This window comes from Nycticebus coucang, chromosome 22 (assembly GCF_027406575.1).
Source record: "Nycticebus coucang isolate mNycCou1 chromosome 22, mNycCou1.pri, whole genome shotgun sequence".
Lineage (NCBI taxonomy): Eukaryota > Metazoa > Chordata > Mammalia > Primates > Lorisidae > Nycticebus > Nycticebus coucang.
In genome coordinates, this window is record NC_069801.1 from 4,146,871 (window position 1) to 4,174,182 (window position 27,312).

General features: G+C 46.8%; 1 protein-coding gene across 2 annotated transcripts; it reads right to left on the reverse strand.

The window, feature by feature from the left end:
- On the reverse strand, window positions 1-27,246 carry NOL9 (nucleolar protein 9). Of its 2 annotated transcripts, none has more exons than XM_053575487.1 (12): window positions 26,812-27,246; window positions 25,797-26,016; window positions 24,762-24,889; window positions 18,225-18,360; window positions 18,012-18,108; window positions 16,513-16,610; window positions 11,625-11,786; window positions 10,487-10,784; window positions 9,705-9,816; window positions 2,326-2,503; window positions 762-895; window positions 1-155 (listed from the first exon to the last, which is right to left on the reverse strand). In XM_053575487.1, exons 1-12 carry the CDS (start codon window positions 27,199-27,201, stop codon window positions 15-17), a joined length of 2,094 nt encoding a protein of 697 aa, XP_053431462.1. In that variant the 5' UTR covers window positions 27,202-27,246; the 3' UTR covers window positions 1-14. The 2 variants fall into 2 exon arrangements, with proteins under 2 accessions (XP_053431462.1, XP_053431461.1); XM_053575486.1 differs by having other exon boundaries at window positions 1-158; window positions 26,812-27,244.
- Between the last annotated feature and the right edge of the window lie 66 nt (window positions 27,247-27,312).

Consider the following 27,312-nt stretch of genomic DNA (forward strand, 5'->3'; position numbering starts at 1 on the left):
TCCACAGTATCCTTTTATTTCCGGTACGACTTATATCTCGGCTGTTGTCTTTCCCTATGTCTTTCCTCAGGTTCTCTTGCTCCAATTTTCTCTGATGCTCCAGGAAGTTTAAAATTGTAATCGGTTGTGACATAAGGTATTGTCCCTTCAAGCCTCTGCTGAAATGGAAACACAAAGAGAATCCAAGGTAACACTCGGAATCCAGTCTGGAAGATTTAGTGGTTTATTTCTCATCCAGAAGGCAGTGTTAAAGTGACAGGGGGGAAGGACCTCTCGCTCTTGCAAAGAATTTGATCCCTTCCCTTAGGCCATCCAGAGAGCAACTGGCCCTGCAACAAACATGCTCGCACCTTTCTGCCCAGCTCAACTCCACAAACACATCAAATGACACAGGAGCAGGTGGGCACACTGTGTCCCAGTCAGTGGGACAGTCAGGGGAGGATGGCAGCAACACCCACTGCCCTCCAATCCGCTTGCAGACCCCATGGCTGTCTCTGGGGGCTGCACTGACACCCTTAGCCAGCAAGCCGCAGCCATGGATAACATGTGGGTCCTAAGGAGGACTAATCCTGGGGAGGCCACCTCTACTCTCTCCAGTACACCCTCCTCCTGTGGCTACCCTGACATCTGGATGGATAACAAAGCACAGGTTGCTCAGACAGATATCCTTGTTCCCCTGACCTTCACCCTGCTTCAGCTCCTCACTTCCCGTGGACCCGGCCAGGATCCACCCAGGGCTGTGCCCGAGGGGTCAGGCTTACCTGGTTCTTAAAGACACAGTGTGGAACGGAAACAGCTCCAACAAGCAGGCAATTCACGGTTCTCAGCTCCTCCGGGGGCACTGGGGTGAGGATGTGGTAGAGCCGCTTATCCATGTCGATGCCCCTGCAGATGCCTGAGTGACAGTGCAGAGATCACCCTTCCAGAAGATACAGACCTCCCACCACTAGGAACTGCAAAATGTCTTTGAAAAGTTAAGTTTCAACTGTTTTGCTTTGAAAATACAAAAGTCCTGGTAGTGCCCGTAGCTCAGTAGGTAGGGTGCCAGCCATGTACACCAGAGCTGGCGGGTTTGAATCCAGCCCGGGACTGCCAAACAACAACAGCTGCAAACAAAAAATAGCCGGGCGTTGTGGCAGGCGCCTGTAGTCCCAGCTACTTGGGAGTCTGAGGCAAGAGAATCCCTTAAGCCCAAGAGTTTGAGGAGGTTGCTGTGAGCTGTGATGCCACAGCACTCTACCGAGGGCCACACAGTGAGACTCGGTCTCAAAAAAAAAGAAAACCCACCACAGAGAAACACAAAAACAACAACGACGTCATCTTTCCCCAACACCACTCCCTCCTTACAGTCTGTCTTGAAGGGTAATTTCTGTGGGGGAAATGCTTGTAAGCAGCGCAGTGATGCACAAATGTGAAACACACATTTATTTATTTAAGGACTTTGTTAATTTGGGGTTGCTTAGTTCCTACATCCTTTCAAAACTATATATTGTCATTTATCCACTTTGGGGAGCCAGGCTTAGTAAGGGAAGCAGTTACCCAACCCTTCTGGGCACCTGGGGCCCTGGTCCAGATCCTGCTCTGTGTAATAGGACATGCCAGTTTCTGGCACAAACCACAACTGTGTTCAGGTCACTCCTGACTGTGAAGTGGAGTGGAGGATCCAACCAGGAAGCTTCTCCAGCAGCCCAGCGCAGAAATGCTGGCGGACGACTAGACTGGTGAGAAGAGGTGAACAGACCTGACAAATTTTGAAAACAGAAGCCCACAGCCCCGCTCACGGGCTGAAAGTGCAAATGAAGGTGAGTGGCTGCCAAGGAGGGGCTGGGGTCTGACCTAAGCTCTAGAGCCAATCCAATCTCCCAAGGAACTCACACAGGCCTGGGAAAAGGAGGAGACGGTAGGGGTGGGAGTAAAGAGCCTCATTTTTGGATGTGTGTTTTGATGCCAGTAAGACCCCAAGTAGAGGGGTCTGTTGGCAACACAGGCTTGGAAGGCAGATGCACAGCTGTGCTGGCACCATGAGAGGAGCTGGCCTAGAGACGGATCCAGAGCCCAGCAGTGGATGCTATGGCCTAGGGAAAGGCATGCAGTGACAAGAGGGTCAGGCTCGGTCCCCAGGAATCCTAGATGTAGAGGAGCTGGCAGGAGACACAGAGAAAAGGCTGCTTCTTTCCACCAGCCCGAGGCACACTATATATAAGAGTGAGGAGCTCTCTGACCTTTCCAGCTGTGAGATAGCTACAAGGTGAAGGCCAGTCATCCTCAGCAGAAGAAGGGAACCATTTTAGTAGGTTTCTGGACATGTTTTCCTCTCACACTCACCAAACCCTAAACAATCACAGATTGGAGTCTGGGCAAGCAGGACGGGCCCATTCACGTATCCTCTGACGTCATCCAGGATCTTGCAAAGACCGACCCAGCTGGCATTCACAGCGTACAGTATGTGGGTAGGGGCGACATCAGAATGGGTAACTCGCAGCGCGACAGCATTGAAGGGAACCTGGAAGATAAATCAGCATTTCCGTGTATTAATTTCTACTTTGAAAGATTTCTTTAAATTTTTACAAATTGATTAGCCAACTATCTGAAGCTAGGGCTGCCAAACCAATTACCAGAGTGTCTATAAAGAATAAAAACACTCACCCACGGTGCATCTTAGAATGGGTACAGGCGAAACTTACTAAATGCAGAATACAAATGTCTACATACAGTAACTAAGAAAATGCCATGAAGGCTATGTTGAACAGTTTGATGAGAATATTTCAGATTGTATATGAAACCAGCACATTGTACCCTTTGATTGCACTAATGTATACAGCTATGATTTAGCAATAAAAATAAATTAAAAAAAAAAAAGAATAAAAACACTGACCACTATTTGGCATGGTTGCACTGCCTTAATACAGAGACCTAAGAAACATACACAAACTTTTTTTTTGAGAGACATCTCACCTTGTCACCAGGCTGGAGTACAGTGGTATCATCATAGCTCACTATAGCCTGAAACTATTAGGCTTAAGTGATCCTCCCACCTCAGCCTATTGAGTGGCTGGGACTATAGGCATACACTACCACACCTAATTTTTAAATTTTTTTTGTAGAGACAGAGTCTCACTTTATTGCCCTTGGTAGAGTGCTGTGCCATCACAGCTCACAGCAACCTCCAACTCCTGGGCTTAGGCGATTCTCTTGCCTCAGCCTCCCCAGTAGCTGGGACCACAGGCGCCTGCCACAAATGCCCGGCTATTTTTTGTTGCAGTTTGGCTGGGGCTGGTGTTTGAACTCACTACCCTCAGTATATGGGGTTGGCGCCCTACTCACTGAGCCACAGGTGCCGCCCTAATTTTTAAATTTTTTTGTTGATATGGGCTCTAGCTATGCTGCCTAGGCTGGTCTTGAACTCAAGTGAACTTCGAGAGATCCTCCTGCTTCAGCCTCCCAGAGTGCTGGGAATACAGTCATGAGCCAGTGTCTGGCCCACAAATATCTTCTATACCAGCAACAAGTGCTAGAATTCTAAACTAAATGCCTAAAGCTTTTTTGTCTAAAAATGTGTGTACATACTCAGTCAACACAGTGAGATCTCATCCCCTAAAAACAAAACAAAAAAAAGGTTAGAAATGTCCTAACTGTATCATAGCGGAGGGAGAGCGGGCACATGGAACATGCCTTTAGTCCCAGTTACGCAGGAAGATCGAATGCAGCCCGGGGTTGGAGGCTGTACTACATTATAATTGCTCCTATGAATAAATAGCTACTGCGCTCCAACCACTGCTAAAAAATTTAATAAAAAAAATTTTTTTTTAAATAGAGTCTGTGTCACTCTCTGTAGAGTGCTATGGCGTCACACCTCATAGCAACCTCAAAATCTAAGGCTTAAGTGATTCTCTTGCCTTAGTGTCCCAAGTACCAGGGACTATAGGCGCCCGCCCCAACGCCCGGCTGTTTTTATTATTGTAGTTGTCGTTGTTTAGCAGGCCTGGGGTGGGTTCAAACCTGCCAGCCCCAGTGTGTGTGACCAGCGCCCTAACCACTGAGCCACAAGTGCAGAGCCTAAAGCTAAATAAAATTAAAAAATTAAATAAAATTAAGTAAAGGCAGCTCGATGCCCGTCGCACAGTGCTTACGGTGCCAGCCACATACACCGAGGGTGTCGGGTCTGAACTCAGCCCTAGCCAGCTAAACAAAGATAACTGCAACAACAACAAAAAATAGCCAGGCTTTTCACAATGGCTTCCTGCACCCAGCTCAGTGGCTCAGTCTGGGGCCCCAGACAATGCCCCAAGTTCTCCACACTCCTGCTCAAGCTCTCCCCAAGGCAGTTCAACTGAGTGCCAAGTCCAAGAACACCGAAACAGTTCACAGTGCCCTGGACGGTTCTCTCTTCCTTTTACTGGATGAATTTCCTGGCTGATCTCACAGCTTCTGGATTGCTTTTGAGTTCACAGGGTTGAACAGAAACCAGCCCTGAGAAACAAGGACAGAAGAGGACAAACAAGGATAGCACCCACTCAGCCTCGGCAGGGCTCCCCTCCCAACCTGCAGTTTCCAATGCAGCTAATCAATTTCACAATCCATTCCTTCCTGGAAAGTAACCACCCAACATGGACGGTTTCTGTTTGGATTACAGGACCTGTACACAAAGTGTCTTCACATTCTCTGCTTCAGCTTTTGAAACATAGAGCCTAATTTAAGTGAGTTCAATGGTATGTCTACAAGTTTTTTTGTTTTTTTTTTTTTTGTAGTTTTTGGCTGGGGCTGGGTTTGAACCCGCCACCTCCAGCATATGGGGCTGGTGCCTTACTCCTTTGAGCCACAGGTGCCACCCAGTATGTCTACATCTTAAAGTGAACATGAGACATGCATACAGTGCCTGTTTGCTTAATACACATGCATACAATCCCCCTCATGAATGTGCATATTCCTTCTATAACCTGTTGAATACATGTATTTAACCAACCTGTTCAGCATAAAGCTCCTGGCCCAACTTTCCTCCTTTGAAAGGTCTGCTTTTAATATTGACCAGCCTGAAGATTATGACCCTTTTAAGAAATAAAGCTTTCCTTTCCGAAAAAAAAAAAAAAAAAAAAAAATAGCCAGGCATTGTGGAGGGCACGTGTAGTCCCAGCTACTTGGGAGGCTGAGGCAAGAGAATCGCTTGAGCCCAGTAGTTTGAGGTTGCTGTGAGCTGTGATGCCATGGCACTCTACCAAGGGTGACAAAATGAAACTCTGTCTCAACAACAAAAAAATTTAAGTAAAGGGCCAGGCATGGTAGCTCATTCCTTGTACTCTGGGAGGCAGAGGCAGGTGGACTGTCTGAGCTCAGAAGTTGGAGACCAGCCCAAGCAAGAGCGAGACCCCACCTCTACTAAAAATAGAAAAAATATTGACTTGGCACCCAAAGCTCAGTGGTTAGGGAGCCAGCCACATACATAGGGGCTGGTGGGTTCAAACCAGACCCAGGCCTGCTAAACAACAATGACAACTGCAACAACAAAAAAAACAGCCGGGCACCTGTAGTCCCAACTACTAGGGAGGCTGAGGCAAAAGAATTGCTTAAGCTCAAGAGTTTGAGGTTGCGTGAACTGTGACAAAACAACACTTTACCAAGGGCAACATAATGAGACTGTATCAAAAAAAAAAAAAAAAAAGAAAGAAAGAAAGAGGGAGGTGCCTGTGGCTCAAAGGAGTAGGGCACCAGCCCCATATACTGGAGGTGGCAGGTTCAAACCCAGCCCTGGCCAAAAAAACCCCCTGCAAATAAATAAATAAATAAATAGAGTTGGCTCGGCGCCTGTGGCTCAAGCGGCTAAGGCTCACATACACCTGAGCTGTCGGATTCGAAGCCAGCCCCACCCGCCAAATAACAATGACAGCTGCAACCAAAAAAAAAGCCAGGCGTTGTGGTCGGTGCCTGTAGTCCCAGCTACTTGGGAGGTGGAAGCAGGAGAATCGCTTGAGCCCAGAAGTTGGAGGTTGCTGTGAGCTGTGATGCCACAGCACTCTACCCAGGGCAACAGCTTGGGGCTCTGTCTCAAAAATAAATAAATGCCAAGAAGGCTATGATAACTAGTGTGATGAAAACGTGTCAAACGGTCTATGAACCAAGTGTATGATGCCCCATGATCATATTAATGTACACAGCTATGATTTAATTAAAAAAAAAAAAAAAAAAGGAGGGCGGCGCCTGTGGCTCAGTCAGTAAGGCGCCAGCCCCATATACCGAGGGTGGCGGGTTCAAACCCGGCCCCGGCTGAACTGCAATCAAAAAATAGCCGGGTGTCGTGGCAGGCGCCTGTAGTCCCAGCTACTCGGGAGGCTGAGGCAAGAGAATCGCTTAAGCCCAGGAGTTGGAGGTTGCTGTGAGCTGTCTGATGCCATGGAACTCTACCAAGGGCCATAAAGTGAGACTCTGTCTCTACAAAAATAAATAAATAAATAAATAAAGAGGGTGGTGCCTGTGGCTCAAGGAGTAGGGCACCAGCCCCAAATGCCGGAGGTGGTAGGTTCAAACCCAGCCCCAGCCAAAACTGCAAAAAAAAAATAATAAATAAAAATAAAAAAGAAAGAAAGAAAGAAAGAAATAGAAAAAATAGCCAGGCTTGTGGCAGGCGCCTATAGTCCCAGCTATTGGGGAGGCTAAGACAAAAGGATCACTTGAGCCCAAGAGTTTGAGGTTGCTGCTAAGGATGCCAAAGTACTCTACCCAGGGAAACAGAGTAAGACCCTGCCTCAAAATAAAAATACATAAGTAAAGAGGGATCGCCAGCTGAGTTCCTGTGAAATTCCATTCACTGAGTTTCCTGATATAATAAAAGTAAAAACCAATTCATTGAGAAAAGGCCTCCACTGGTTTCTTAATGTAATATAGTGAAAATTCCTGGAACACAAGATAAATTACTAACTTATAACTTTCTGGATAATTCCAAATTTTTGAAGTAGAAAAGTATTTTACTTATTTAGATATCAACAACAAATGTGAAACAAAAGGCAGATTAAATTACTTACAGAGAAATTTCAAGTTCTTACAGAGCATCTACCAGGAAACAAATGGCCCTATAAACCAAAATCCCAATTAAACAAACTGCCTTAGCCTATCCAGTGGGGATGAGCTGGAAGCCTGGAGGTCTGCCGTGGGGCCTGGGAGATGCTGCCCTGCCATCCAGGCCACGCTCCTGCCATGCCACCTGAGGCAAGTGCCTGCACCTGACTGTGCTGCATGTTCACAGCTGTAAATAAGGAACACAGCATCTACCCACAGGTCCCTGAGCCCTTCCATGGAAAGTGCTTGGCAGACTTCCCCCAGGTTGAGTGCTCAAAACTGCACAAGCTGCACAGAATCAGGCTACCTGGGCTCCAGTTCCAGTTTTTACGATGCCATTTTGGGCAAGCTGACTCTAAGTCTCTGGCCTTGATTTTGTCATCTAAAAAATGGTTGAGATAATAGGTTGCGAGTAGATTTAACACAGGCTTAGAATAGAGTAAGCATTTATGAAATGCTGAGGCCAGGAGCGGTGGCTACTGCCTATAATTGTAGCACTCTGGGAGGCCGAGGCACACAGACCGCCAGAGCTCACAGGTTTAAGACCAGCACAGTGAGACCCCATTGCTAAAAATAGCCTGGCATTATGGTGGGCACCTGTAGTCCCAGCTGCTTGGGAGGCTAAGGCAAGACGATCACTTGAGCCCAAGAGTCTGAGGTTGCTGTGAGCTGTGATGCCACAGCTCCCCATGGAGGATGACAAAGTAAGACTCTGCCTCAAAAAACAAACAAAAAAGAAAATAGTGACTATGTTTATTTTTTCACCACCCTGAATCTTAAAGAATTCTTTTTCTTTTTTGTAGTTTTTGGCCGGGGTTGAGTTTGAACACGCCACCTCCGGCATATGGGACCAGCACCCTATTCCGTTGAGCCACAGGCGCCCCCCTCTTAAAGAATTCTTTTTTTTTTTTTTTGGAGACAGAGCCTCAAGCTCTGGGTAGAATGCTGTGGCATCACAGCTCACAGCAACCTCTAACTTCTGGGCTCAAGTGATTCTCCTGCTTCCGCCTCCCAAGTAGCTGGGACTACAGGCGCCTGCCACAATGCCTGGCTATTTTTTTGATTGCAAACGTCATTGTTGTTTGGCAGGCCCGGGATGGATTCAAACCCGCCAGCTCAGGTGTATGTGGCTGGTGCCCTAGCCTCTTGACCCACAGGCGCCAAGCCAAGAATTATTAGCCTGCGTTCTAAATCGCAAATGCTCTGGAGTTAGAATCTACTTTTTCTGTTTTTTTTTTTTAGAGACAGAGTCCACTTTATGGCCCTCGGTAGAGTGCCGTGGCCTCACACAGCTCACAGCAACCTCCAACTCCTGGGCTTAAGCGATTCTCTTGCCTCAGCCTCCCGAGTAGCTGGGACCACAGGTGCCCGCCACAACGCCCGGCTATTTTTTGGTTGCAGTTTGGCCGGGGCTGGGTTTGAACCCAGCACCCTCGGTATATGGGGCCAGCGCCTTACCGACTGAGCCATAGGCGCCGCCCTGTTTTTTTTTGAAGACAGGGTCTTGCTCTGTCCCCCAGGTTAGAGTAAAGTGGCCATTGCAGCCTCGCATTCCTAGGCTGAAGCACTCCTCCTGCCTCACCCTCTGGAGTAGCTACAGGCTACTCCTACTACAGGCATGTGCCACCACACCCAGCCAATTTTCTGTTTTTCGTAGAGACAGGGTCTCACTGTTGCCCATCTAGGCTTGAGCCATTGTGCCTGGCCTAGAGTCTACTTTTGATGATAGTTAATACTCAACATTTTACCTGTGCTTTCTAGAAGCCTGGTGCTACTGTGAACACTCCTTGAATCTATACAGTCACTCTATGAGGCCTAGTACTACTGCCAGTCTAAAGACAATAAAAACAAGTGCTGGAGCAGCCCTGGGGTGAAGTGGAACATCTGGAACCAACACAGAGCTGTAGTCAAGAGTGCGGACACTGGCCCAGCACCCATAGCTCAGTGGTTAGGACGCCAGCCACGTACACCAAGGCTGGGGAGTTTGAACCCACTCCAGGCCTGCTAAACAATGACAATTACAACAACGAAAAAATAACTGAGCACTGTGGCGGGCACCTGTAGTCCCAGTTACTTGAGGGCTGAGGCAAGAGAATCGCTTAAGTCCAAGAGTATGAGGTTGCTGTGAGCTCTGACACTGTGACGCCATGCACTCTACTGACATAGTCAGACTCTGTCTCAACAACAACAACAAAAAAAAGAGTGCGGACAATGGAGCTGACTGCCTGGGCCTAACTCCTAGCTTGGCCACTGGTGGGGGGTCCCTTAAACCAGTGGTTCTCAGCCATCCTAATGCCGCGACCCTTTAATACAGTTCCACTTGTGGTGACCCATAATTATTTTCGTTGCTACTTCGTAACGTAATTTTGCTACTGTTATGAATCATAATGTAAGTATCTGATATGCAGGATATATTTTCATTGTTACGAAGGGGTCACAACCACAGGTTGAGAACTGCAGCTTTAGACTCTGCACCTTAGTTTCTCCAGATGCAAAATGGGGGGTAATTAACATAATCTTCATCTTAGGGTTGTTCTGAGGATTGTATGAATGACGAGTTATAAAACAGTTCGAAGGGTGCCCAGCACACAGAAAGCCACACAAGTGTGTTTTAAGTAAGCAAAATGAAGACAATTTTTCCTGCAAGTTCAGATTACCTGATAGGGCGTCAGACCATGTAAAGGACTGAGTGGTTTTGGCACTGGGGGCTGCAGCTGGCCAAGGTAACCTAACACTGCCAGGTCTCGAAGCATTTTGTTATGTAATTCTCTGCAAAGCAAATCATAAGGAGGTAAGCGAAGATTTAACCTACCACGACCACCTCCCACTCAGAAAACAGAGTACCTTTGTCGTGGGGCATCCAACTACAGCCAGGAGCTGGCTAAAATGCTTACCTTTGGTGACAGATATCATGAAAATTAGGCACAGACCTTTTTCTGGAGCATCAGCTAATGTTAGTGTTTGCATATTTAGTGTGTGGCCCCAACAACTCCTAGGTAAGCATTCGCAGCCAGCCGCAGGCTGCGCCTGGACACTGTGAAGGACTTCAAACCACTCCCACTACAGCATCTGCAGGCCCTGCCTGAGAGACTCCCAACCTGAAAAATAGCAAGTCTACTCTCTTTTAAGTCAGAGCTCTTGGCAACCAGAGCTGGAGCACACTTCTGGACATTGTTTTCTTTCTCTTTTATATTAATCAGGGCCAGGCGAGGTTTGAACGAAACCTCAGAGGTGTGCAGGGCCGGTACACTAACCACTGAGCTATGGGGGCTACCTCATTTCTGAATATTTCCATTGGGAAAAATAACAGTGAAGAAAACAACTAATTCACCTTCATAACTGTATAGATGTAACAGATTTGAAAAATTTAAGAGGACTTAATCCTTTCACAGAATTAACAAAAGAATGCCTTGTTCAAATGAATGAAAGCCAAATTTACCTATTTCTTGGAGTTATTCTGAATGCAAACTCTAAACGAACGCACATTAGTTTATGTCCAATAAATTCAACTGGGCTCTCTTTTTCTTCATCAGCAAATTCCAAATTCTCTGCAAATTCTGCAAGTTTGAAACCTCGATTTCTTATCTTGGACTTGCTTTTTGTGTACAAGCCATCCCTGTCTTCTACATAGCCCGGGGTGAGATTTGGCATGTATTTGCTGTGGGAAGAACTGAACTGAACAACATGGCTGGGAGACAGCAACCGGATCAGGTCAATGAGAAGCAAAAGCCCTTCGTCTGTGAGAAAGGAGACAACATTAGCACAGGCAATGCACCAAAGAACAATGACACATTCCTACAAGAAACAGTAAGAGACTGTCTTAAAATCTAGGCTGTTCAGGCTGTGCACCTGTACTCAGTGATTAGGGCGCCAGCCACAAGCTCTGGGGCTGGTGGGTTTTAACCCGGCCCAGGCCTGCTAAACAAAGTCCCAGCTACTAGGGAGGCCGAGGAAAGAGAATCTCTTGAGTCCAAGGGTTTGAGGTTGCTATGAGCTATGAAGCCTCAGTACTCTATTGAGGGTGAGAAGGTAACTCTCTCAATTAAAAAAAAAAAAAGGTGCCTGTGGCTCAAGGACTAGGGCACCAGCCCCATATGCTGGAGGTGGAGGGTTCAAACCGAGCCCTGGCCAAAAACAACAACAAAAATAAATTAGCCGGGGCTTGCTAAACCAAAAACAACAACAATAAAAATAGCCGGGCATTATGGCGGGTGCCTGTAGTCCTAGCTACTAGGGAAGCTGAGGCAAGAGAATCACTTGAGCCCAAGAGTTTGAGGTTGCTGTGAGCTGTAACGCCACAACACTCTACTGAGGACGACTTAGTGAGATTCTGTCTCAATTCAAAAAAAAAAAAAAAAAAAAAAAAAGAATCTGGGCTTCAACCCAAATGCCTGGGAGCCACCCATGTGCTCATACCGCCCGTCCTTTTTTTTTTTTTTACTGACAGAGTCTCACTATGTTGCCCAAGAGTTCGAACCCACCAGCCCTGATGCATGTGGCTGGCGCCCTAACCACTAAGCTATGGGCACCAAGCCATTGCCTGTCTTTCTCCCGGAGAGGCACACCTGCAGGCTTACCTGACACCCAGCCCATAGTGTTGATAATGAGAGGAGACTCTCTCTTGTATGAGCTGAAGACATATTTTATTATCTCGATATAATCCTCATAGTTGTTTTTACAGGAAGTCTTCCCATAATACACCATCTTCTGTGGTGTCCTCTGGTGAGTAAAAGGTGGTCCTAAGAAGATGAAGACAGAGTAATCAACTTCTGACTTCTGAAGGTGGTCAAGTTTGTTTCGACCACCTTCACTGACAAAGATCCTTAGGCAATCTGAGACTATCCTACCAACAGAACAGCCGTTTTTGGACACCTATGCTTCCAATTGCACTCAGTAATGGGCGCCGTGACACACACAGCTAACCCCAGTTAGGTCCTGTTGGCTGAGCAACTATGACTTCTTGGGCTTGTTCGAGATTCTTGGGATGTTTGTATGGACAGGACAAAACAAACACCCCCACCCCTGCAGGGCTCATACCCCAATGAAAGGGCAGCCTGCAACCACAACATCACCTACTGGAATGTAGCACTGACTCGTTTTAGGTGCTTCACATACAGTCTCTAATTTCATTAAAAAAATTCTATGGGGGCAGCGCCTGTGGCTCAGTGAGTAGGGCGCTGGCCCTATATGCCGAGGGGGCGGGTTCAAACCCGGCCCCGGCCAAACTGCAACAACAAAAAAAATAACCTGGCGTCGTAGAGGGCGCCTGTAGTCCCAACTACTCGGGAGGCTGAGGCAAGAGAATTGCGTAAGCCCGAGAGTTAGAGGTTGCTGTGAGCCGTGTGACGCCACGGCACTCTACCCGAGGGCGGTACAGTGAGACTCTGTCTCTACAAAAAAAAAAAAAAAATTCTATGGTAGGGTGGCGCCTGTGCCTCAAAGGAGTAGGGCACCAGCCCCATACGCCGGAGGTGGCGGGTTCAAACCCAGCCCTGGCCAAAAACTGCAAAAAATAAAAAAACAAACAAACAAAAAAAATTCTATGGTAAGTATTATTATCCTCATTTTTACAGATGAGGAGACTAAGAAAAAGATCAGTGTGAACAAGGTCGGGCAGTAAATATCAAGTCTGAATACAGCGGCTCGGCTCCGGGGTCTTTAGTCAAGGTCACCACACAGGTCTGGCCAGCCCACACCCTTCCTGTCTCTTCCATTTGGGGAGAGGGTGTCCAGCAGTTGCATAAGACCAGGGTCAGAGCTGGGTGAGGTGGCTCGCACCTATAATCCCAGCACTTGGGAGGCCAAAGCAGGTGGATCGCCTGAGCTCACAGATTCGAGACCAGCCTGAGCCAGAGTGAGACCCTATCTCTAAAAACAGCCGGGCGTTGTGGCAGGAGGCTGTAGTCCCAGCTACTCAGGAGGCTGAGACAAGAGGATCACTTAAGCCCAAGAGTTTGATGTTGCTATGAGCTATGATGCCACAGCACTCTACTGAGGACAACATAGTGAGACTCTGTCTCAAAAAAAAAAAAAAGACTCAGCACCTGTGGCTCAAGTGGCTAAGGCACCAGCCACATACACCTGAGCTGGCGGGTTCTAATCCAGCCCAAGCCTGCCAAACAACAATGATGGTTGCAACCAAAAAAATAGCTGGGCGTTTTGGCAGGTGCCAGTAATCCCAGCTATTTGGGAGGTGGAGGCAGAAGAATCGCTTGAGCCCAGGAGTTGGAGGTTGCTGTGAGCTGTGATGCCACAGCACTCTACCCAGGGTTATAGCTTGAGGCTTTGTCTCAAAAAAAAAAAAAAAAAAGAAAAGAAAAGAAAAAATGTCATGGCTTGGCACCTATAGCTCAAGCAGCTAAGGCGCCAGCCACATACACCAGAGCTGGCAGGTTTGAATCCAGTCCGGGCCTGCCAAACAATGACAACTACAACCCAAAAATAGCTGGGCGCTGTGGCGGGCACCTGTACTCCCGGGTACTTGGGAGGCCGAGGCAAGAGAATCACTTACGCCCAAGAGTTGGAGGTTGCTGTGAGCTGTGACCCCATGGCAATCTACCCAGGGCAACATGGTGAAACTCTGTCTCAAAAAAAGAAGAAAAAAAAAAAAAAAAGGCAAAAAGACAACTTACAGAATGGGGAAAAATAATTGTACACTACCTCTCTGATAAGGGATTACCATCCAAAATACATAAAGAATTCCCAGAGTCAACAAACCCAGTTCACAAACAATATTCAAGGACTTGAACAGAATGTTTCTCCAAAGAATAAACAGCCAACAGCGTAAGCTCAACATCGTTAGTCACTGTTGGAATGTAAACCAAGTAACAGCATCGCTGAGGATACAGAGAAATTAGAACCCTCATTTGTCGCTGCTAGGAATGTAAATTAAGGACGGCTAGTAGGAGAAACAGTTTGGCAGTTTCTCAAAAAATTAATACAGAACTACCACATGACCCTGCAATTCTACTCCTCACTATATATATATATATTTTTTTTTTTTTTTTGTAGAGACAGAGTCTCACTTTATGGCCCTCAGTAGAGTGCCATGGCATCACACAGCTCACAGCAACCTCCAACTCCTGGGCTCAAGCGATTCTCCTGCCTCAGCCTCCTGAGCAGCTGGGACTACAGGCGCCTGCCACAACGCCCGGCTATTTTTTGGTTGCAGTTCAGCCGGGGCCGGGTTTGAACCCACCACCCTCGGTATGTGGGGCCGGCACCCTACCAACTGAGCCACAGGCGCCGCCCTACTCCTCACTATATATCTGAAAGAATTGAAAGCAAGATCTGGAGGAGACACTCGTATACCCATGTTCATGGCACCATTATTTACAGTGACCAAAATGTGGAAAGAACCCAACGCCCATCAACAACTGAAGGGAGAAACAAAACGTAGCATCTACAAACCATGGAATGTTTAGCCATAAAAAGGACTCTTGACAAATGCTACAAAACAGATGGACCTTGAAAACATTATACTGAGGGAAATAAGCCAAACAAAGGACAAGTACTGTACAACCCACTTACATGAGAAAAGGCAAATTACTAGGAACAGAAACTAGAATAGTGGTCACTAGCGGGCAGGGGAAGGGGACATAGGAAAGTTACTGTTTAATGAGTACATTTCATCTTGGGATGATAAAGCTTTGCCTATAGACGGTAATGAGGTTACAATGCTGTGAATACACTTAATGCCACTGAAATGTACACATATGAATAATTAAAATGATAAATGTGTTATATGAATACTGTCATTAAAAAAGGAAGCCGGGGGCGGCGCCTGTGGCTCAGTGAGTAGGGCACCGGCCCCATATGCCGAGGGTGGCGGGTTCAAACCCGGCCCCGGCCAAACTGCAACAGAAAAATAGCCGGGCGTTGTGGCGGGCGCCTGTAGTCCCAGCTACTCGGGAGGCTGAGGCAAGAGAATCGCCTAAGCCCAGGAGTTGGAGGTTGCTGTGAGCTGTGTGATGCCACGGCAGTCTACCGAGGGCAATAAAGTGAAACTCTCTCTGTACAAAAAAAAAAAAAAAAGAAAGCCTGGCATGTGGCTCGCGCCTGCATGTAATCCCAGCACTCTGGGAGGCTGAGGCAGGAAGATTGCTTGAGCTCATAAGTTCGACACCAGCCAGAGCAAAAAGTGAGACCCTATCTCTACTAAAAATAGTAAAACTGAGACGAGAGGGCAGCACCTGTGGCTCAGTGGGTAGGGTGCTGGCCCCATATACCGAGGATGGTGGGTTCAAACCCGGCCCTGGCCAAATTGCAATGAAAAAACAGCCAGGCATTGTGGTGGGCACCTGTAGTCCCAGCTACTTGGGAGGCTAAGGCAAGAGAATTGTCTAAGCCCAGGAGTTGGAGGTTTCTGTGAGCTGTGTGACGTCACAGCACTCTACCGAGGGTGACGAAGTGACTCTGTCTCTACATAAAAACAAAAAACAAAAAAACTGAGACAAGAAGAATCACTTGAGCCCAAGTTGGAGGTTGCTGTGAGTTATGATGCCACAGCACTCTATCCACAGGGATAACTTCAGTTTGTCTCAAAAAAAAAAAAGGAAAAGAAAAAGGAATTCTGGTTGGGTTTGAACCAAAAAAAGGACACTAGGATAACTGGTGAATTTTGAATACTCTGTTCTATAGATTAGCCTGGGTGCTGTGGCTCACGTCTGTAATTATAGAACTGTGGGAAGGTGAAGTAGGTGGACTGCTTGATGTCAGGAATTTGAGCCAGCCTGAGGAACACAGCAAGACCTCTACAAAAAGTAGGGAAATTAGCTTAATATGGTGGTAGGAGCCTGTAGTACCAGCTACTTAAAAGGCAGAGGCAGGAGGATCACTTGAACCCAGAAGTTTGAGGTTGCAATGAGCTAGGATGATACCACTGTACTCTAGCCATGGGTGACAGAGACCTTAGGCTCGGCACCTGTAGCTCAGTGAATAGGGTGCCGGCCATATACACTGAAGCTGGCAAGTTCGAGCCCAGCCCAGGCCTGCTAAACAATGAAAACTGCAACAAAAAAAATAGCTGGGCGTTGTGGCAGACACCTGTGGTCCCAGCGACTCGGGAGGTTGAAGCAAGAGAATCGCTTAAGCCCAAGAGTTTGAGGTTGCTGTAGGCTTTAACGCCATGGCACTCTACCTAGGGCAACATAATGAGACTGTATCTCAAAATAAATAAATAAAATAATCTGTAGATTGGTTACACAGTATGGATTCAATGTTAGTTTCTTGGTTTGGACATCTGTACATAGATGTTAATATCAGGGGAGGGTGTGTTTCTAATTTACACAAAGCAAAATGAACAGCAACTCCATTTCCTAAAAAGTATCATAGTTTGCATTTTTGGAGGCTAGAGGAGTAGTGTGGAAAGAGCATGTTCATTTTTAATATTTCATGTTCTTGTTTTTTCTGAACATTACTTTTGAATTTTTATAACCAAACAACTGAGAAACATATAATACATACCGAGAATTGGCTCTGTAACATTAAGTAAAGAAATGCAACCAGGAGGAGTAAATTCTGTCTGTCCCAGATCACATTCCAAATAGTCAACGCAAGAAATACTGAAAATGAAAAAAAAAAAAAGAAAAAAAAAAAAAAACTAGCTTTACTCTGTAGAAAGGATAAATCAGATGGTAAAGATTTCATGTGGCACAGGCATAACCCACTGAGCGCATTTTTTTTTTTTTTTTATTTAGAGACAGAGTCTCATTTTGTCACCCTTGGTAAAATGCTATAGCGTCATAACTTGCAGAAACCTCCAGCTTTTGGGCTTAGGCGATTCTCTTGCCTCAGCCTCCCAAGTAGCTGGGACCATAGGTGCCTGCCACAATGCCTGGCTATTTTTTTGTTGCAGTTTGGCAGGGGCTGGGTTTGAACCCTCCACCCTTGGCATATGGGTCGGTGTCCTATCCTCTGAGCCACAGGTGCCACCCACCCACTGAGTACGTTTTAGGTGGGAGGCTCCACCTTAAAAAAAGAAAAAAAGCAAGAGAGAACAGTACAAGCATGGTCATCTTTCATTCTTAGCAGGAATACAACTTGGTCTTTCCTAATACTGTTATCTTTAAAACATAATAGAACTTTGGGTGGTGCCTGTAGCTTAAGTGGCTAAGGCGCCAGTCACAGACACCAGAGCTGGCAGTTTCAAATCCAGCCCAGGCCCGCCAAACAACAACGACAACTACAACCAAAAAATAGCCAGGTATTGTGGCGGGCGCCCATAGTCCCAGGTACTTGGGAGGCTGAGGCCAGAGAATTGCTTAAGCCCAAGAATTGGAGGTTGCTGTGAACTGTGATGCCATGGCACTCTACTGAGGGCAACATAATTAAGACTATATTTCAAAAAAAGTCTCTGGGCGGCGCCTGTGGCTCAGTGAGTAGGGCGCCGGCCTCATATGCCGAGGGTGGCGGGTTCAAACCCAGCCCCGGCCAAACTGCAACCAAAAAATAGCCGGGCGTTGTGGCGGGCGCCTGTAGTCCCAGCTACTCGGGAGGCTGAGGCAGGAGAATCGCCTAAGCCCAGGAATTGGAGGTTGCTGTGAGCCGTGTGACACCACGGCACTCTACCGAGGGCAATAAAGTGAAACTCTGTCTCTACAAAAAAAAAAAAAAGTCTCACTTCATGGCCAGATGGGGTGCTCACGCCTGTAATCCTAGCACTCTGGGAGGCCGAGGTGAGTGGATTGCCTAAGCTCACACGTTCAAGACCAACCTGAGCTACAGAGAAACCCCCGTCTCTAAAAATAGCTGGGCAATGTGGCGGGTGCCTGTAGTCCCACCTACTCAGGAAGCTGAGACATGGGAATGGCTTGTGCCCAAGAGTTTGAGGTTGCTGTGAGCTGTGATGCTATGGCACTTTACCAAGGGTGACAAAGTGACACTGTCTCGAAAATAAAAAAAAACCTCAATTCATGCCAAAAAATCTAGTAATAATGTCAAAACCATAATAAAAGCTCTCTTACCTATTTAACAACTGGTTAATCAGGTATCTGTTAAATGTTGACTTCCCAACGTCCTGAGATCCACAAACTAGAATGATAGGGCAGCCATCTACTTCTTCTGGAGGTGAAATGAACATTGATTCCAAGAATTAGCCATCTTCTATGGGAATATGAGTAGTAATCATTGAGATTTTGGTGGATAAACACTCAAATTTATCAACATATCCTACTTACCACAAGAAACATTGACCAACTCTTCCAGTGTGGAAAGGGCACTCTCAGATAAATGAAGACCTTTTTTTTTCTTCTCTTTTTTGATGCCAATAGACCTCAAGGTAAAATATTCAGGAGTAATCCGGAAAGCTGAACTCTGAAATTAACAATTTAAACTTTAAGAAAGGAAAGGAAAAAATGCACATTTTATTTTTCTGTTCTAAATTAACAAAGTCTCACAGATTCATGAGCTACAAAAAACAAGTGTGATCCTTTCCATTCTTCTAAAACCCAACCCATCAGCATGTCTCATCCACCCTCTTCCCGAATGTGTCCCCATCTCAGTTTTCACAGCTTGTGCTTACTCTCAAGCTGCTGTTCCTCTACAGGAACTCCAGGGAAAAAGAAACCACATAGTAATGCAGGACTGCCATAAGAAAAATTTAGGAGAAGCCCCACAACTGTAGAATAGGTTGGTGATGTGGAATAAAGTCAAAGCAATCTCCAAAAATATAAAGCAAAAAGACAAAGAACAGGGTAGCGCCTGCGGTTCAGTGAGTAGAGCGCCGGCCCCATATACTGAGGGTGGTGGGTTCAAACCCTGCCCTGGCCAAATTGCAACAAAAAAATAGCCAGGCATTGTGGTGGGTGCCTGTAGTTCCAGCCACTCGGGAGGCTGAAGCAAGGAGCTGGAGTTTGCTGTGAGCTGTGATGCCAAGGCACTCATCGAGGGCGATAAAGTGAGACTCTATCTCAAAAAAAAAAAGAAAAAAGGGTCTGTAGTCCCAGCTGCTCGGGAGGCTGAGGCAAGAGAATCGCTTAAGCCCAGGAGTTGGAGGTTGCTGTGAGCTGTGTGAGGCCACGGCACTCTACAGAAGGCCATAAAGTGAGACTCTGTCTCTACAAAAAAAAAAAAAAAAAAAGAAAAAAGGAAAAGACAAAGAACATATACACACAGTTGAAATGATGTAGAAGGTCTGCAAAGTCCCAGGGCAGGAGCATCAGCAAAGTATAGGGAAAGCTGCAGAATGCAAACCCAGCCCCAGGTGAAGGCGGGTGGAGTAAGCTGACCACACATAAGAGGATAAGAGGAGCCGCCATGCACACGCCCTCATGCAAGCCACAACACTGACAAAGACATCACAGGCCGGGCAAGGTGGCTCACACCTCTAATCCCAGCACTGGGGGAGGCTGAGGAGAGTGTATGGCTTGATCTCATCAGGAGTTCGAGACCAGCTTGAGCAAGAGTGATACCCCCCTGGCTTGGCGCCCACAGCACATACACTGAAGGTGGCGGGTTCGAAACCGGCCTGGGCCAGCTAACCAACAATGACAACTGCAACAAAAAAACACTGGGCATTGTGGCGGGTGCCTGTAGTCCCAGCTTCTTGGGAGGCTAAGGCAAGAGAATTGCTTGAGTCCAAGAGTTTGAGGTTGCTGTGAGCTGTGACAACACAGCGCTCTACTGAGGGCGACAAAATGAGACTCTGTCTCTAAAAATAAATAAATAAATAAATAAATAAAATAGAAAAACTAGCCAGACATGGTAACGGGCACCCGTATTCCTAGCTACTTGGGAGGCTGAGGCAGGAGGACTGTTTGAGCCCAGTTTAAGGTTTCTTTGAGCTATGATGACATTATGGCACTGTACCCAGAATGACAGAGTGAGATAGTCTCAAAAAAATAAAGTAAAATAAAACAATAAAGATATCATAAAAGGAACGAGAAGCAGCCTAGTGTGAGACTTTCTGTCAAAAACACTGGATTCTGGGCGGCGCCTGTGGCTCAGTCGGTAAGGTGCCGGCCCCATATACCAAGGGTGGTGGGTTCAAACCCGGCCCCGGCTGAACTGCAACCAAAAAATAGCTGGGCGTTGTGGCGGGCACCTGTAGTCCCAGCTACTTGGGAGGCTGAGGCAAGAGAATCGCTTAAGCCCAGGAGTTGGAGGTTGCTGTGAGCTGTGTGATGCCACGCACTCTACCGAGGGCCATAAAGCGAGACTCTGTCTCTACAAAAAAAAAAAAAAAAAAAAAAAAACTGGCCGCGCTTGTGGCTCAAAGGGGCAGGGCGCCGGCCCCATATGCCAGAGGTGGCGATTTCAGACCCGGCCCCGGCCCCGGCCAAAAACTGCAAAAAAAAAACACAAAACACTGGATACTAGAAAACGATGAAGCAAGACCTTCAAAGTTTTGAGGAAAAATTCTCTTAAACCTACAATTTAACACTCTGCTGTACTACCAATCACTAAGGGGAAAATAAGAACATTTTATAAAATGAGATAATCAAAAGTTTACTATCTGCCTTACATGAAAAAAATAACTCCAGGGGCGGCGCCTGTGGCTCAAGGAGTAGGGCGCCGGTCCCATACGCCGGAGGTGGCGGGTTCAAACCCAGCCCCGGCCAAAAAAAAAAAAAAGGCCTTAAAAAAAAAAAAAAGAAAAAATAACTCCAGAACGTATTAACACTTTAGAGAGGGGTTATCCAAGAAAGAAGATAAGGAATGTAAACAATAGTAAGTGGTTGAGGAAGTCCTGGAATGACAAATGAAAGGAGCCTGGCGGTGCAGGGCCTCCTCACCTGGAGTCCTGCCACTCTGGGAGGATCTCTTGAGCTCAGGAGTTCAAGAGCAGCCTGAGCAACACAAGACTCTATCTCTACTAAAAATGGAAAAATTAGCCAGTGTGGTGGTACAAGCCTGCAGTCCCAGCAACTCAGGAAGCTTAGCCAGGAGGATCACTTGAGCCTGGGAGTTTGAGGTTGCTGTGAGCTAGGCTGATGCCATGGCATCTACCCATGGTGACAGAGTGAAACTCTGTCTCAAAAAAAAAAAAAAAAAAAAACCACTGAAAACGAAATGAAAAACAAGGTTTCTGAGCCACAGCATTTGGAACATTCACTTTCAAGTAGCGAAGGCCTGGTAACATGCAATTCCATTTCCTCCTCAGTGGTCCTCAGCAGCAGATTAAAATGTAAATACAACAGGCTCAGCACCTGTAGCACAGTGGTTTCGGTGCCAGCCACATGCACCAAAGCTGGTGGGTTTGAACCTGGCCTGAGTCAGGTAAAAACAACAATGACAACTGCAACAAAAAATAGCTGGGCATTGTGGCAGGTCCCAGCTACTTGCGAGGCTGAGGCAAAAGAATCGCTTAAGCCCAACAGTTTGAGATTGCTGTGAGCTGTGATGCCATAGCACTCTACTGAGGGCAACAAAGTAAGACTCTGTCTTCCCCACTCAAAAAAATGTTATTGCAACAGTCCACTCATCATCCTGCTCTCATTTCATCCTCTATTCTCCCCTTCAAACCCCCAACACCTACCATCTCCTGCAAGGATGGCCTGGACTCCAAGCAGGAAATGCACTATCAGCCTCTGGCGCTCTCCTCTGGCTACTACTGACAATCTGCCAGTGCTCCCAACCCACACAACAAAATTCCAGACCAAGCCCTGGTGGTCAACTCACTGACACAGCTCCCGTCACCTTCTGCCCTCTCTACTACACCATCAGTTCTCCTGTCCTCTGGAGCATCCCCACCTGCTATGTTCAAGCATGTTGCTTTTTTCACCCTTCATCACAAAATATACACCTATCCTCCAACTACTGCTTCATTTCTCTCCTTCCCTGCACAGCTGAACTCTATAAAAACAAAGTTCTTCATCCCTCTCTCAAGGCTCTTGATCACATTTCTTAGCCTATCCCCTCATGATATGCTGCAACTCCTCCAGACCCTGCTTTCATAGCCAATACTCCTTTCTCAGAACATATATGACCATCAACAGTTCACATAAGAAGCCTTTATAGACTTCCTGGCTGGGCATAGTGGCTCACACCCACAATCCTAAAACTTTACAAAGTGGAGGCAGGACAATGGCTTGAGCCCAGCAGACCACAATGGTCAACCCACCTAGACCAGCTCTCCACAAAATCTTTTTTTAAAAATTGCTGGATTGGGCGGTGCCTGTGGCTCAGTCCGTAAGGCGCCGGCCCCATATACAGAGGGTGGCGGGTTCAAACCCGGCCCTGGCTGAACTGCAACCAAAAAATAGCTGGGTGTTGTGGCGGGCGCCTGTGGTCCCAGCTACTCAGGAGGCTGAGGCAAGAGAATTGCTTCAGCCCAGGAGTTGGAGGTTGCTGTGAGCTGTGTGAGGCCACGGCACTCTACCGAGGGCGATAAAGTGAGACACTGTCTCTACAAAAAAAAAAAAAAAAAAATAGGGGTGGCGCCTGTGGCTCAAGGAGTAGGGCGCCGGTCCCATATGCCGGAGGTGGAGGGTTCAAACACAGCCCCAGCCAAAAAAAAAAAATAAGTAAAAATTGCTGGATTGGTGGCACCTGTAGCTCAGTGTATAGGGCAATGACCACATTCACTGAGGCTGGCAGGTTCGAACCTGGCCTGGGCCAGCTAAACAATGACAACTGCAACAACAACAAAAAATAGCCAGGCTTGTGGCAGGCGCCTGTAGTCCCAACTACTTGGGAGGCTGAGACAAGAGAATCATTTAAGCCCAACACTTAACCTATAACGCCACAGCACTCTACCCAGGGTGACAGCTTGAGACTCTGTCTCAAAAAAAAAAAAATAAATAAATAATAATAATTTGCTGGATTGCTTGAGCCCAGCAGCAAGGCTATAGTGAGTTAGGAAGAAGCCACTGTGCTGTAACCTGGGAACAGAGCAAGACCCTGTCTCTACAAATGAAAGGAAGAGCAGAAGGAAACCTTTCTGGCCTCCAGGACATTACACCCTGGTTCTCCTCTAACACCAGCTCCTCCTCAGACTCCTCTGCTGCTCCCTCACCTTTGCCTAGTCCTCCCCCTGAAGTGTCTCAGGGCTTCAACCTTGAACTATTTTGTTTCTATTATCAATTTCCTGACTGTTATTACTCCATCTCACAGCCATGGATGTCCTCTGTACTAAATGTTCCCATATTTATATCTCCAGCCTCTTGTCACAACTCCAGACACGCATATTCAGCTGCCCATTTGACATCTCCAGTTGGATGTCTAACAGGCATCTCAAAGTTAACTTACGAAACCTGCTCCCCCTGGAGTACCCATGTCAAATAATGGAAACTCCGTGCACCCAAGTAGGTGGGCCAGAAAGTCTGGTGTTATTCCTCGATTCTTCCTCACACCTCACAATCTGTCCACTAACTCCGTAGATTAGACTCAACCTTCTGGCTCATGGGAGATGATAGTGGTAGAGTTTGACTTTAGAAAGTCAGTAATATAGCCAGAAAAAATTTAGAGGTAAATAAAGAAAAAGATGGAAAAACAGGCTCGGCAACCATAGCACAGTGGTTATGGAGCCAGCCACTTGAACTTGGCGGGTTCAAGCCTGGCCCAGGCCAGCTAAACAACAATGACAACTGCAACCAAAAGAATAGCCGGATATTGTGGCAGGCACTTGTAGTTCCAAGTACTAGGGAGGCCGAGCCAAGACAATCATTTAAGCCCAAGAGTTTGAGGTTGCTGTGAGCTGTGACGCCATGGCACCCTACTAAAGGCAACATAGTGAGACTGTCTCAAAAACAAATAAAAATAAAAAAATAATAAATCCGGGCGGTGCCTGTGGCTCAAAGGAGTAGGGCGCCGGCCCCTTATGCCAGAGGTGGTGTGTTCACAACCCAGCCCCAGCCAAAAACTGCAAAAAATAAAATAAATAAATAAAATAAAAATAAATAAATAAAAATCCATAAGGCAGGCTGGGAGCAGTGGGTCACGCCTGTTATTCCAGCACTCTAGAAGGCCAAGGTGGATCACTTTAGTTCAGGAGTTCAAGACCAGCCTGAGTAAGAGCAAGACCTCATCTCTAAAAATACTCCAGGAGGCCAAGGTGGATCACTTCAGTTCAGGAGTTCAAGACCAGCCTGAGTAAGAGCAAGACCTCATCTCCAAAAATAGCTGGTCGTTGTGGTAAGCACCTATAGTCCCAGCTACTTGGGAGGCTGAAGCAAAAGGATCATCTGAGCCCAAGAATTTGAGGTTGCTGTGAGGTACACCACCCCGGCACTCTACTGGAGGCAAGAAAGTGAGATTCTGTCTTTAAAAAAAGTATTTAGGGCAGTGTCTGTGGCTCAGTGAGTAGGGCGCCAGCCCCATATACTGAAGGTGGTGGGTTCAAACCTGGCCCCAGCCAAACTGCAACAAAAAAACAGCCAGGCATTGTGGTGGGCACCTGTAGTCCCAGCTACTCAGGAGGCTGAGGCAAGAGAATCGCCTAAGCCCAAGAGCTGGAGGTTGCTATGATCTGTGACGCCACAGTACTCTACCAAGGACAACAAAATGAGACTGTCTATAAAAAAAAAAAAGGTATTTAACCAACTACAATATGAAAATGGCTTTTATTGGGGAATGAAACTAAAGAGGGTAAAGAGAGACAATTTTCATAAGGTACCTTTCTACACTATTTACTATACATACGTATTACATTCTGTAGGACCTACAGCACTAATAGGACAGACCTATTTTCAGACGAGTATCCTATACAACCATTTGATTGTGTACTTTTCGGGTACAAGGAATTAGCAAAGCTCTGAAATGAAAACTGATTCTACCTCTTGCATAAAAATGTAGGATACACCTGGATGGCTGGTCAGGAACTTTACAGTGGAGGTTTCCAAATGTTCCAGCAACACAATGGAACACAGGGGAGAAAAATTCTGCATCGCCCAGCATCTGTCATCTGTAAAGAGAAAAACGAACCACCTTAGTAGTAACGACTATGGCTCAGCGCCTGTAGCTCAGTGGCTAGGGCGCCAGCCACAAACAACAGAGCTAGTGGGATCGAATCCAGCCCAGGCCTGCCAAACAATAATGACAACCACAACCAAAAAATAGCCAGACGTTGTGGCAGGCTCCTATAGTCCCAGCTACTTGGGAGGCTGAGGCAAGAGAATCACTTAAGCCCAAGAGTTTGAGGCTGCTGTGAGCTGTGATGCCATAGCACTCTACGGAGGGTGACAAAGTGAGACTTTGTCTTAAAAAAAAAAAAAAAGAAGTAGTAACTACACAAAATTCTATGCCTTTAGGATTGTCAACTCCACGGCTAAACTGTAAACTTTTCAAGAGTAGGAATTATGTTTGAGAGCCTTTTTCAGAAGTTCACATTGCATAACACGAACACATAACTTTTCAAGAGTAGGAATTATGTTTGAGAGCCTTTTTCAGAAGTTCACATTGCATAACACGAACACATCTGGCTGGGTTTGCCACATAGTAACTTTGTGGCCTTCCACGGTTATGGCTGTAAAATGGTGAACACAGAAGTACGTATTTTCATTCTCAAGGCTCCTCTGGGAGTTTAAAAAAATTGCTTACTGCAAAGGCCAGACCAGTGATTTTCAACAGGTGTGCTGCATACATTTTTAAAGATCATTAATGAAATTATTTTTGAAAGAAGTTCAAAGCAAAGTATACATATATTTTTGATCAACATAATTTAATTGTGTTGCAAAGGTTTAACTCTAGGTTCATGTGTGCTGTGAGATAAAAAAGGGCTGAAAACACTGGTCTAGACCATAACAAGCATCTAAACATTTTTAGCCTTACTATAGTAGGCCCTCAGTAAATTACTCAGTTCTTTTCATTACCCAGGTTAAGATGAGATCTGAGCAAAGTCCGGGCTTCCCTTCTGATCTCCTTCTTGCTTTTCTCAGGCATTGAGTAATGAACTGCATTGATAGCAAGGCGAGTGTGGGTATAGGTAGAGAAGACTTCTCGGGCAGGCTGGCCTTGGCTGATGTTAAAACCAAACACTTGCACCTGGCCGTAGAGGCAAGTCACACGGCAGATCCCACTAAAAGTAAAACCCTAGCAGGAAAACAAATAAAGGAAGAAATAACGTTATAGATCCTGTTACTATGACTGAAAAATTCTAAAATCTTAACTACTATTAGCATACTTAAGGCAGCTGATTACTAAGTAACAAATTATATTATACTAACATCACATACTTTATATTTTTAACCATACACCATGGCAGCTACAGAGAAAGCCTCTTGAATACTGATACATGAGGAACAAGTGGGTCTACTGTCTCTTTATGCTTGAGTCACCCCACCTTTAAAAGGCTCATTACCAAATCTCTCCCCTTCCTGGGTTTTCATTTCCCTCTAGCTTTAGGGTGGGAATCTCCAAGACCTGTGCCTGTATGAAGAATAAGGGTCCTGATTAGGCTGCCTAAGTTTGACTTTTAATTCTGCCTCTACTATTTAACTTCTGGCAAGCCACCCAACTTCATTCTCTTATTCTAAACACATAAGAAAGCTGGTAATATTAAATGGTTTCATACACCTAAGTCGCTTAGAACTCTTCAAGCCTGTCATTTCTAAGCTCACAGCAATTGCAACCTATCATTATTTTTAGTATCAAAAATTAGCGTTAGTACATAAAAATTTTTAGTATTAAAAATTAGACCTAAGAGTCCAGGGGCAGGTAGCCTGTTACCAAGCCGCTCGGGTGAACCTACTTATCACCGCTACGACAGACGGACTTGAATTGGACTTGCAGCCAGAAAGCATGTCCAGTGGAACCAAGGTCCTCTGGACTGGGGGCTGCATCACCACTCGGCTCTACCCACCACAGGTTCCCGCTGCCGCGACTCACCTGCTGGGCCGGCAGCAACAACAACACGCGGCCAGTACCCACCGGCCGCACCGGCGGGATGGGGAGAAGCGCAGAGCTAGGCCTGGAGGGGTAAGCGGCTGGAGAAGGGGTGGGTGTCGGAGTTGCACTGAAGGCCGGGCTGGGCGCCGCAGTCTTAGACCTCCCAGACGCCGCTAAGCGAGACACCTGGCAGGCGGCCTCCCTCCAGTCCGCGCCGGCCGCCTGGGCTTGCAGCAGCCGCCGCCGGAGGCGCCGCCGGCCGCTCCAGCGCAGGGTCCTGAGCCGGCGGCGGTGCCTGCGGCTGGGCACGAGTTGGGGCCGGGCCTTCCGGGCCCGTCGCCACGTGGAGCGGGAGAGACCCCGCTTGAGCAGCGCCGTAGGCTCCGCCATACTGCTCCCTCCGAGCCGGCTGCGAGAGAGTCTCGCGAGATCCCGTCTTCCGCCCCGCCGTCCGCCGGGACGCTGAAAGAAGAGGGCTCGGAGGCGCCAGCGCCCTCTGCC

Coding starts and splice junctions, on each gene's coding strand:
- NOL9 (XM_053575486.1), bottom strand. CDS start 27,201: ATGGCGGAGCCTACGGCGCTGCTCAAGCGGGGTCTCTCCCGCTCCACG. Junction 896..2,325: donor CTGTGATTGTTTAGGGTTTG/GTGAGTGTGAGA, acceptor ACTGTCACTCAG/GCATCTGCAGGGGCATCGAC. Junction 159..761: donor ACTGTGTCTTTAAGAACCAG/GTAAGCCTGACC, acceptor TTTCCATTTCAG/CAGAGGCTTGAAGGGACAAT.